Source organism: Panthera leo, chromosome F2 (genome assembly GCF_018350215.1).
Source record: "Panthera leo isolate Ple1 chromosome F2, P.leo_Ple1_pat1.1, whole genome shotgun sequence".
Classification (NCBI taxonomy): Eukaryota; Metazoa; Chordata; class Mammalia; order Carnivora; family Felidae; genus Panthera; species Panthera leo.
Genome location: NC_056695.1, coordinates 16,712,535 through 16,725,481, shown reverse-complemented (window position 1 = coordinate 16,725,481; position 12,947 = coordinate 16,712,535). Strand labels below are relative to the sequence as shown.

At 36.1% G+C, this 12,947-nt stretch overlaps 1 protein-coding gene across 6 annotated transcripts in view; it reads right to left on the bottom strand.

Moving 5' to 3' along the window:
* DNAJC5B (DnaJ heat shock protein family (Hsp40) member C5 beta) overlaps nt 1-12,947 on the bottom strand; it is a 97,929-nt gene that overhangs the window by 68,384 nt on the left and 16,598 nt on the right. For 5 of the 6 annotated variants that reach the window (XR_006198099.1, XR_006198100.1, XR_006198098.1 and 2 more), the window contains 2 exons: nt 7,396-7,515; nt 1,440-1,567 (listed from right to left, as the gene is read on the bottom strand). Coding sequence is in view for 3 of the 6 variants with exons in the window: in XM_042923199.1 (XP_042779133.1) it covers nt 1,440-1,558 (119 nt within the window). In the remaining 3 variants the exon portion in view is untranslated. Of the gene's footprint in view, nt 1-1,439; nt 1,568-4,025; nt 4,153-7,395; nt 7,516-12,947 lie in introns of those variants that run through there. The other variant, XM_042923201.1, reaches the window with a different exon arrangement.

Below are 12,947 nucleotides of genomic sequence, written 5' to 3'. Positions count from 1 at the left end.
TAGAAGATTGATATTGACTTTGATTAAACTCCTTGACCATTTTCATGTAACTATTTGGATACAAATGGCAATTTCACCTCTGTCATTTATTCTCCAGCACATGCTTCTTGAAGGCATTTCAGGTACCACAGTTTAGCACATGGTGAAGGTTCCAATCCGAAGCCAAAGAATTTCCCATCAGTAGGTAAAAACAGTGAAATCAATAAATATTGGTGGGCTAGTGATTTGCGAAAAAATAAATCTAGACTCCTACCTTCATTACTTACATCAAAATAAACTCCAAATGGGTCAAAGATTTAATATAAAAATGTTATAAATGTACTGGAATAAGACATGGGTTAGTATTTTTATTGTAATTGAGAGTGGCTTTTTAAACATGACAAATAAAACAAAATCCATAAAGGAAATTTGCCTACTTAAAAATTCTAAACTGCAATATGTCAAATAAAGTACAATAAGTTTTAAAAACCTAATTCAAAGTCAAATCAAGAGAAACTTTCTTTTATATTTTCATTTATTTTTTTTCTCTCTAAAGGCAGATCTTTATTCCTCAATAAGAAAATAATGAAATACTTGGAAATAGGCATCATGATTTGCGTACAGGGATATTAAGTATGGGGAAAATTAAAAACTTAAACTTCAAAAAATATCTCATAAAATAATTACAGAATAGCCATAGGCTGCGGTCATTAAAAAAATCAATATTTAATAATACCAAGATATTTTCATGATAGAACCTTGGAAAAGATAGAGAGTATCAATGAATCCAATCTGATTTTTTCTAGACAAAAAAAAAAAACAAACGAGAAAAAAAACAAAATATCAATAATTACTGCTAGAGATAGAATTATGGATAAATGTTATTGTCTTCATTTTGAGTAATTTCCAAATTTTGTGCTGTAAGTAAACTATTTTGTAATCAACACTTTTTTTTTTATTCCTTGGAGCTTTAAACAAAAACATATTTGAGTTTTTCCCAAAAATAGCTAACTTGGAACAAGATCAGGTATGAAAAATCAAAATTGAAGACTTGAAAAGTATACTGTATAATACAGGAATAGTGACAAGCCTCCCTCCCTGCTCCCCCCACTCCAGCTTTTTTAAAATTCCTCTACCAGATTCCATGATGGTCTATCATTTGGGTTAAGTTAAAACTCCTGGTCATTCTCCGTGACCTCTCTCTCTCTCTGACACTGCAGGCCTAGAACACAGGCTTCTGTTTCCTAAGGCCCCAAATCATGAGAGCATTCTTTTTAAAAGTCAGTGTCACACTTGTCTATTCCTAACTGCCTATTTTGTAGAACAGGGAACATCAGGTTCAAAACACCGATGACTTGGTTTTGGCAAGAAGCTTATGTCTTTAATTGGGAGTACATGCCTATCACAAAATAACTATCACTAGTAGTATAAGAAATGTCATCACTGAACTTCCTCTGTACCTGTAAGTTTTCTTTATTTCTTCATTTGATGCTCCCTTTTGCAGACCAAGAACTTCATATAGAGCTTCTCCAGATGTAGACATAGTCCGCTGTCTTTGGTTAGGTATGTTACATGCCATTTTCTCAGGCTGCAAAACAAAGAGGGGAAATAGCCATGAAGGTTATGCATACTGGATCCCACTCTCTAAAGAAAAGATAGTTTATTTTTAACCTTTTGTAAAATGACAATCTGAAATACATTTTTGTGCCAGCCACAAAAGAAGAGGAGAAAAGGGTTAGGAGAGCCAAAAGTGGAGCTTCAAGTCAGGGTGTTAAAGGTTATAGGCAGCCATGCAAATGGAATATGGCTTTGTCCACATGGTTAGAAATGTAATCTAAATACCCAGCTAGTTCAGAATTGTTGAAAATGAATCCTCACAGGTCAGGCATATGTAGATTTTTTTGTTTGCCAGAATTTGCATAGCTCCTTTTATGTATGTTTTCCCGATTTGGCTAGGCAATGGAAATAATCTTCCATTTTACAATAAAAGACAACTTTTATAAATATCAGGGGGAAAAAATCATCTGAGTGCCAGGTTAGAACTTCTCTGCAGCTATGGATGCCAAAGACCCCACAGTGCTCATGGGTTTTGCACTTGAGATAGATCCTTTCCCTATGGTTTATAAAGAAGGGGCTGGGCTATCTGACCCAAGGAGCCATCTACCTGCCGTGCTTTGGCTCTAGGGAAGGTGAAGAGAAGCAAGCATACCTGGAGGCATTACCTGTATCCACCACTTAATCTCTCTAAACCTTCATTTATAAAAGGATAATAAAGCCCACATCACAGGATAGAAAAAGATAACTACTTTTATTAAAAGCAGCCCAGTATGTAATTCTGAGAGTGCACTGTAGTCGATTTGGCCTGGCCATGACCAGCTGCATGACCTTCCCTATCTGTAAACTGGAGATAGGAATGTGCCTAAAATCATGGAGTTGCTGTAATAATTCAGTGTATTCATATATTAAGAAACAAAGACATAAACCATTGTTCATAGCACCATTGTTCATAATAGCCAAAAGGTAGAGACAATCCAAATGTCCATCAACAGGTGAATGAAAATATGGTACATACACAAAATGGAATATTATTCAGCCATAAAAAGAAATGGAATTTTGACACATGCCACAGCACAGATGAACCTTGAAAACATTATACTAAGTGAACTAAATCAGTTACAAAAGGACAAATATTGTATAATTCCTCATATATGAGATATCTTGAATAAGTAAATTTATAGAGACACAAAGTAGAATAAAGGTTATTAGGGGCAGGGGGACATGGGGAATTAGTATTTAATGGGCATAGAGTTTCTGTTTGGGATGATGAAGAAGTTCTGGAAATAGTAGTGATGATTAGAAAACACTGTGATTGTACTTGATGTCACTAAATAGTACCCTTAAAAACAGTTCAAAAAGTAAATGTTAAATTTTGCCACAAAAACAAAATAAGGAAAATAAAAGCTACTTAGATTGTAAGCTCCCCTGACTAGAAGTTCCTTGAAAATCATTGTCCATTTCTTGGCGTTGGGACTTGTACAGCAAGTGCTGTAAGAGTGAATGCCCCTACCCCACTTGCGCTCTCTCTCAAAAAAATAAACTTTAAAAAAAAAAAAAGGAAGACCGAGGCAAAAATCTTGCCTAGAGGCACCAAGGATAAATGCTTGTTTTGTGGCACAGCTCATTGTTCTTCCTCAATTAGCAACCTGTGAAAAGAGTGTCCCTAGAGGCCAGAAGGAGCCTCGTCCCAAATTCCTGGTTCACCCAGGGACCTTCACCAAGAGGAAAAGGAATCCTTACTTTGCGAGCTACAAAACAAAATCTAACTGATGCTCATACTGACTAGCAGCCATTCAGTAAATTACAGCACTTATTTTCATTGCTGTGCTAGTTTACCTTTCTTGTCTACCCATTACAACTTCCTAGGGAGTAAGCAATTCAAGACTTGGGGTATGCCATTCATCTCTGTATTCCAGGCTGACAGGTCAGCCCTATCCTGCAACCACAGACCAGCTGATTATTCACAATTGAAGGAAGAATTGCCTGAGTAACTGACACCCTCCCTACTTCCTTCTCTGTCTCCTCTGTCCTACTGCCACCACACAGAGATATGCTCAGGATACTGATGCTCTGCACCATTCATACACCTGTGGTTGCCAGGAATGAAGGCAACCAGTAGGCTTCTACAAGTCATACTAAATGCCACAAATGAGTGGGTTTGGAAGGTAGGGATTTCTGTGTGGCTTTGTGGACAAGGAGTAGGGCCACAGTCATCCTACTTGTCTCTCTGAGATTTTAAGATGTCACTGGTTAGCAAGATCCCCAGAGTCACAAACTAAGAATATATCAACTAATGATTGAAATTTTAGGACTGTAAGATATGGAGTTAGAGATCATCTAAGCCAACTTAACAAATGCTTTTTGGGAAATTTGGGCCATAGATCATTGTAGCAGACTTTACTTATTAGTGTACTAGTTGTCCTTTCTCTGAGGAATGCTTAGGTCCCCATTGCAACATATGCCTTTCCTGACACTTGCCTCAGTCTTACCTGATCTCAGTTGAGTAGACCAAGAGTGGGTACCAAGGCAGACCAATCAGAGTCCTCCCCTAGCATTTTTTTATATATAGGACAATCTCACAGATGGTAAAATCAGTAAAATGTAAAATTTAGGTATTGTTGGCTGGCTTGAAATGAGAGAAATTGAAACTGATTTGAAGAAGAGGAGCAGTGGCTGGAAGATGGGGAGATAGAGCCAGTAGAGTTCAATCCCGTGGTTCTAGTTGTTTCAGGGTGCACTTGCAACTCTTCCACTCCCACAGCTTGTCAATCAACTCTTCCTCAGATGGAACCAATAGAATTCCTCCCCATACCCAACTTTACACACGTTTTTTCTTTTGAGCATATTTTAACTAGGTTTTGGTCACTGTTAACCAAAATTCCTAAGTGTCATGTACTCTCTCAATTAAACACCACCAGGGCTTCCCCAAGCACTTCCAAAGGAGGCTAATCTTAAATTATTGCACCTACTCATCCTTTAAAGTGAATGTGGCTTCCTGATACTTGGGAATTAATACTTTGGGGGAAATAACGATAATATACTAAGATATTCTAACAGATTCATTTATATATATTGTGTAAACATTACTAGTACAGATAAAAGGAGCAGTGATAAATCTATCTTAAGACCCTTTCATAAAGAAAGTTTGTGGAGAGCTATTCAGGAACACTAAGAAGAAATAAAAATAAGACAAATAGTTATTTTTGTTTTATCTATTTATCTTTGTATTCAGCATTCCAAAGAAATAGTTTCAATTTGAGGGAAAAAATGTATTCACTCTTCACCCATCTCTCAGATGCCATGGCTCCCATAAATCAACAGATGGTCCTAAAATCAATTTTAACAAAACATGCACAATTTCCACAGTTGTGAGTATCATGCTGCATGACCAGCTTTGATTCCTTCCTACTTGGGTCTTGCTGTCACTAATCCAGGAAAAGGATTTACAGGTTATGGAAGATAATCTTTTAAACAGGTTATGGTAATACTCACAGCAGAAGTTCAATTGTTTAGTCAAAGCCTGCAATGCAGGCCAAGTCTTTGGGGAGATTTCAGACTAACATGAGATACAAAACTGTAAGCCAATAATGAAACTACTGTTTAGAGGTTGAACAAGTACTGAGGATAGATGAAGGAATTTTCTGGAAGACAGGGATTCTGTTTTCTGCCAACAGAGGCCCAACATTGTCCCTGGGATATATTAGGTGTGTGATAAATGTCTGTTGGGTAACTAAATCAAAAATGAGTGGTTAACTTGAATGAGAATGTTAGGGAGAACTTCGCAGAAAAGATGAAATCTGAGCTGATAATAATACTACCACTTATTTCTGTAGAACTTAGCATATATTTCTATTATAGCTCTCGCATGTAAGCCTAACCTTGGATCTGCATAGACGTGGTAGCCATTGCCTTTCTTGACCATTATTTGCATAAATCAACAGAAAAGAAGACTTCTGGGTATGGGGGCTGAAAGAGGAGGCAGGACATTCTGACATTGTGACTGGGACTTTTTTTTTCTAAGACTACTCCCTTCAAACTTATCCCAGGTATAGAAAAGAGAGATGGGGTCAGTTGGGGGCTACCCTTAATCCTTTCCAGAGAATAGTCATGGAAACAGCCTAGGATCTATCCTTCTATACACATTCCTCTTCCTAATGGAAAAAAGGAAGGCAGATTCTATCTCTCAATTTCATACATAGAAACTCACCAGGAAAACTTGCTATTACTTTGGTTTATGTATTTCTTTCAAATCATGTTTTTTTCTTTTTTAGAAATCCAATAACACTGTAATCTATTCCTACTAAATAAAATCCAGTAGCTGACTTGCTTTATGGTATGGATTGAACAATATTCAGAGTGGGTTGTTGTAAAGAGTTTGGAAATTATTATGTTTCACCTTCTTTGCCCTATTCCCAAAAGATTTCCTTTCAAACAGATGAAGTCTGTTGATTAAAGTACTAAAAAAAAAGCGCTTTTACATCAGTACTGTAACACAAGAAAAAGATAGTTGGTCAATAGTTGGTCACTGTGGTGAGTTGTTAGCCGACTCTACAGACTATAACATAAAGGGACCAAAAAACTGCAAACTTGCCTTCTGTACATCAAATAGCAACAACATGGCTCCTTTCCTGTCTCTATGCTGATATAGAAACCAGACTTCATACATTATTGATGTAGATGACATCTAGTTTCAAATGCAACAGTGTAATTCAGTGAAAAACTTAGTTGTATAAAAATGTATAAATATAGATATATGCCCTGAGAACATACTAACTACAGAGTGATAGTCAAAACATCTAAAAACTCTCCTTAAATAACCTTAAACTAAATAATGGAGCCATACCTTTTTTAAATTCCTTATGTAAAATATAATATTTATGAATTCTTTTTTTGTAGCCTTTTGAATTCTAATACTCCAATGTAAAATTCAGGTCTTTATTATTTATTCATAGTCCCTCATCTATTAGCCATCCAATGTAGAAAAAAATGTTGTCATGCAAAGTTATTAAGTAATTTAATTTTGATCATCCAGTACATGATATTTAATCTTCTGAACTTAAATTACTTTTTCGTACATTACAATTCCATTAATATCATAATTTCTTAAAGCACTGACCACTATTCAGTCACATATAGCTCATCTGTCTTTTGATAACAGATATAATTGAAAGAAGGTTCAGCACTCCGATGATGATGGGTATACAATTCAATATAAATACTTATTTCAAAGATTCTAATTCCAGGAGTTTTACAAATGCTGTTTTAAAATTTTCATGTTGACATAAAATATTCTTTTCAAAGCAAAAGATGCTTCATCTATATCTATTATGTCAATTCTGAAAATTGGAAAAAATCAAGCTATACCTTTCTTGAAAGCGTTCCTTCAAGACTGAGAAGATGATGGTGGGCAAGGAAAATTAGATCATTAAATGCAGCAAAAACACTTTCAATGGCTGTCATTGGTGAAACCAACATACTTTGCCATTTTCTTATTATTTTTGTGATTCCTCCATTGAAATCTATTTAGTGAAGTAAAATTTCCTTATTCAAATAACATTGTATCTTAAAGCTAAACACATATCCAAAATGCTAACTAAGCCTATGTTTAAAAGTAATAATTCTCCCTAGTATAATTACTCATTATAGAAAAATAATTATCTCTTAATCACATTGATTCTTATATAAACAGCGACTTGAAGATGGGACCACTTGGAAATGTTAGAAATAACCCACAGTACCTGTTCCTATAACTCCGATTCTGTGTTCTCAAAACAGGAACAACTTGCTGTTTTTAACTGGTCTGGAAATAGATGTGCAAAGAAATAAAGGAAGGCAACAATGAAAGGAGCTATTCCATACCTGTTCCACTGTTTCAAAGCAAAAGGCTACTCCTTTCCATTGTTCTCATCCAGGGTTAAGCGGGTCAGTGGAGTTAGATTACTTTTCATTTGTTACTTCATCAGCCAATTGGTTATCCCTCTGGAAAACATAACAAAGAGAAAATAAAACATGCATGATAGTAAAGGCTGCCATTACAAAGCACCAACTGATACCAAAATATATGCTACATTTACTGTTGATCATTAGGTAACTGGTGCTTGGCTCAACCAAATGCTGCTATGGAACTGCCTCCAGGTTTCCCTCAGAACTTCCAATTAAGAGAATATGCAGAAATAAATAGTGTTGATGAGGATATAGAGAGAAGGGAACCTTTGTGCATTGTTGGTGAGGATTTAAATTGGTTACAGCCACTATGGAAAACATTACAGTTTCCTCAAAAAATTAAAAACAGAAATACCATACCATTCAGTAGTTCTACTTCTGTATTTACTCAGAAAAAATTAAAACACTAATTCAAAAAGATGCACCTCATGTTTACTGTAGCATTATTTACAGTAGCCAAAATATGGAAGCAACCTAAGTATTCATCAATAGATGAATGGATAAAGAACACACACACACACACACACACACACACACACACACACACACGAGGAATATTACTCAGCCATAAAAAATGATGAAATCTTGTCATTCATGACAACATAGATGGACCTAAAGGGTATTATGCTAAGTGAAATAAGTCAGACAAAGACAAATACTATATTATTTCACTTATATGTGGAATCTAAAAAAATAAAACAAAATTAAAACAGGAACAGACTTATAAATACAAAGAACAAACTGATGGTTGCCAAAGGGGAGGGGATGGGGAGATGGGTGAAAGAGGTGAAGGGGATTAAGAGGTACAAACTTCCAATTGTAAAATAAATAAGGTCACAGTATGAAAGGTATAGATAGGGAATATAGTCAATAATATTGTAATAACGTCATATGGTGACAGAAGATAACAACACTTGTATTATGACGATTTCATAATGTATATAATTGTCAATTCTACATCTGAAACTAACATAACATTGTATGTCAACTACAATAATTTAAGAAATACTGGAAAGAACATGTAACATCAATAAGGAGGAGACTTTAATTGCTCACTACATCAATCCAACTGTTTTCATATTTGAACATTTTAGTTGAATCTTGGTCAATTGCCTTGGTCAAGAGGCACTGAGCCATAGTGGTAAATGTGGTAGTTTTAAGAATGAAGGAATTAGGGTGTCTGAGTGGCTCAGTTAGTTAAGTGTCCAACTCTTGGACTCTTGATTTTGACTTAGGTCATGATCTCATGGTTTGTGAGATTCTCTCTCTCCCTCTCTCTGTGCCCTACTCCCATGTGCATGGGAGCATTCTCTCTCTCTCTCTCTCTGTCTCTCTCTCTGTCTCTCTCTCTGTCTCTCTCTCTCTTAAAATGAATAAATAATAAACTTTTAAAAAAAGAATGAAGGAATCTCTTGTTAAAACAATATTCTAGGGGCACCTGGGTAGCTCAGTTGGTTAGGCATCTGACTTCAGCTCAGGTCATGATCTCATGGTTCCTGAGTTCAAGCCCCACATCAGGCTCTGTGCTGACAGCTCAGAGTCTGGAACCTGCTTTGGATTCTGTGTCTCCCTCTCTCTTTGCCCCTCCCCTGCTCTTTCTCTCTCTCTCAAAATAAATAAACATTAAAAAATATTTAATTAAAAGTGCTCTAACTTCATATGCAACAAAAGGTCAAACCACGAGGACAATTCTTACGATTTTGACTAAGATCCTATGACTGAAAAAGTCTTAAATGAGACAGGTATTACTCTGAATTTGGGACAATGGGGTCTGGTTCCTGAGGCTGAAGGCAGAGTTTAAGCGTGTTGCTTGGCACAACAGGTAGGCAGCCTAGGGTTATTTTGTGAGAACATTTCAGACAGCAGTCTTGTCTCTAGATAGTATTGATTTTTTAGATACAAAGGAATAAAAGGCTATTTCCCATAGATCCTGACTTCCAGCCAGAGTTTAGGAAGCAGCCTATCATCACTCAGAGAAGTGGGTGGGGAAAGGGAAGCTAAAGACATTTAAAACTAAAATCACATCAGCTTAAGGACAGCATCCTTTGATGAAATGAAAATAGTGGCTATAATAATATTATGAAACTATGGGTGACTGTTTTTAAAAAGTACAGTTTATGTTTCAAATTCAGTTTAATATTTTTGGTAAAATTCATTATTTTTGTATAATTAACCACTTCTTAAATCTTCTTAATCATTACTTTTTAATTTTTAACGTATTGCCTAAGCCATGAGTTCTAAAAGTAAGTATTGCAAAACTCCTGTGTGAAGTAGAACTGTAGCTGTGCTTCATAGAGAAAACACAGTTTCTATTTCATCTAGTCATTTAGCAATTAGTCACCTATTAGATCCAGGCACTGGGCTAAATACTAGAAATACACTGGTAAACAAAATCAAATGTAAGCTTGGGGTTTGTGGGTCACAAAGTTACAGCCTACCAAGAAAGGCAGATATTAATCAAATGATCATCCAAATAAGTATATACAAGAAACTTTGGAGAGATGTTACAAGACCATGTAAACCAGTGTAACAGAGGTCAAAGAAACCTTCCCTGAACAAAAATAACCAAACAGAGATCTGAAAAGAACTAGATGAGGGGGTTGCTGGTAGAAACAAAATATATTCTGGGCAGTGGGAAGAGTATTCTCCACTGAACATATTGTCTCTGGGTGCTTAAATTGGAGAAATAAAGAAACATGCTGACATGTGCTCTCATACATAGGATATCAACACATACCTATACATATATAGTTTCTGATATATCATCTAAAAATATAGCCAAAGGTTAATGGGATCATATACCACTTAACCAGGGAAGGCTTTCTAGAAGTGGTGAATTTCAAATAATGTTTGTAAAAGGAAATAACTCATGGTAAGCACACAAATAATTCCTTGATGCAAAATACACTAAGTGTATTGTAAAAGTATTGCCAATTGAATCATTCAAGGTTGAAGAGGAGAGCTTAGAAGATATTCCACAACTGGACAAAAGTGGTCTCTCTGGAAGGTATAAAATTGGAAAGAGAACCATGTATGCGGTGAAGAGGGAATAGTTTACATGCCACTTTTCCCTGTGTATTCTATTTATGAGGTCTTCACCATTCCCTGAGGTGCTCCTAGAGACCTTTTACCTACCTCTCTCTGTTACTACATGGGGTTAGTGTTATTATAAGAAATGACTAGTACATCAACAGAGAATCTGCAGCAGGTACCAGATGACTTTGGATATTCAACCAAAATAATCTATCAATCATAAAAATTAGAGTGGAACCTGGCTGGCTCATTCAGAAGAACATGCAACTCTTGATCTCGGGGTTGTGAGTTCAACTCCCATGCTGGATGTAGAGAATACTTAAATAAATAAAATTTAAAAAAATTTAATATAAAAATTAGAGTACACAGTATTTCATTTAAACTTCACATCTCTACAGGTGCAACTATCACTCATTTTTGAACATGTGATGTGCAAGGGCACATACCCCAACAAATCCTAATCGAAAGAGCCCAATACAATGAACAAAAGGAGAATTATCAATATTATGGTTACTATTTTTATTGCCTCTCTACATTGTATTGTTGTATGTGTATGGAATTCAGGCTATCATTCTGTAAATTTCATTTTTTTTAATGTTTATTTATTTTTGAGAGAGAGACAGAGACAGAGCTTGAGCAGGGGAGGGGCAGAGAGAGAGGGAGACACAGAATCCAAAGTAGGCTCCAGGCTCTGAGCTGTCAGCACAGAGCCCGACTCCGGGCTTGAACTCATGGACTACAAGATCATGACCTGAGCCAGTCAGACACTCAACTGACTGAGCCACCCAGGCACCCCTCATTCTGTAAATTTCAAAGGGAAGAGTCTTTGGGGCAAGCTTCATTCTGTTAAGTGAATTTAGAAGGGAATAAGACAGTTGATTGCTTGATCATGTAAAATGAAGAGGCTGTTTGCTACCACACCAGTGGTATCTCAGACATAATTATGGAATAATCCTGGAATTTCTTTTGTAAAATCAAGTGTTTATATATGTTTTAGAGGAACAAATTAATTCCTGTCATGTTTCATAATTGTCCAAAATTTAAAAATGTCCCTTTTATACAGAAGTTACAAAGGGCATGGCATTTTAATGTGCCTAAATCTATAATCTACATAGAAAGCATTAGAATATAGAATCATAGGAGACTATGGAGGAAGAACTAGATGGAAGCTCTTTCTAAAATAGCTTAGAAAGACTTGAAGAATTCTGATGCATAGGCCCCACCAGATTATTCCAAAGCAAAATGTCTTGAGTTATCTTGAAGTAAAATCTCAGAGTTGGGCTACACTCGGGCATTTTCAGGGCTCTAGGTGTTTCTAAATAGCTGCTCAGGTTGAGAGCCACTGTTCATCACTTCCCTTCTACACCAGATCTTATGGGCAGAGACTCCTCAGTTAAGTAACATGGAAAACAACCAAGCAGCTCTCTGGAGGAATTTTCCATTCCCTGGATATCCTAAGAAAACATTTACTAAAGATAATGGTATCTGTGTTATTAAACACAAAATAGAACTTGACTTTGCCTAATTTAACTTAGGAAGAACTATCCAAAGACAATAAAGACAATATTCCTATTTCTTAGACTTTGGGAAAGTCGCTATAAGCCTGGGTCTTCTCTGTAAAACAGTAATGAAATATGAACCTTTTTACTTCTCAGACCTTTTATCAAAGTCTACAGTGTGCCAACATTATGCCAGGAACTTTTATAAATACAGATCTAATGATTGTTTTCTAGGGTTAGGGTTTGAGCAACTGTTAAGAAGTTATTCTCTTGCCCCCTAAAATTGGAACACAGTACACTGGTAGTGCTTTAAGAATTTGAATGTGCAATCCTGGTAGATTTCATCTGAAATCTATAATCCATTAGTAGGTAGAATCAGTTGTACAACAAAGAGAAATTGCTCCCTTGTTACACAGTGCAGAGTACTATATTGGAGGTTGTGAGGGATTCAGAGGTGGTGGTGGTGGTGGTGATGATGATGATGATGATGATGATGATGATAACTAACTTGTTAACTAGATTATCTCATTAAAATCCTACAAAAGTATTAGGTGGTACTTTCATATCCTTATTTTACAGAGGAGGAATATGAAATCATTTTAGAGGAGAGGTTAAATGAATTGCCCGATGTCACCAACCAGTAAGCAGTAGACCCAGGCTTTGAAACCAGCTCACTGTTTCGTGGTCTAAGCTCTAACTCATTTCAGTATTTTGCTTCAGAAGCTTATAGTCTAATTGCAGGAGACTACTGCCTGCGATACTCCCTTGCTGATCAATCTGTGACTGAACTAGATGGTGTATGTGTTAAAGCTCAAGAAAAAAAATTGTTGGAATAATGACTTTAAACAAGGAACTACCATAAGCACATTCATTAATGAGGTTTACTGTGTATGTAGTTCAGTATCAAGTACAGTATCTATTTGGTTAAGTAAAGCC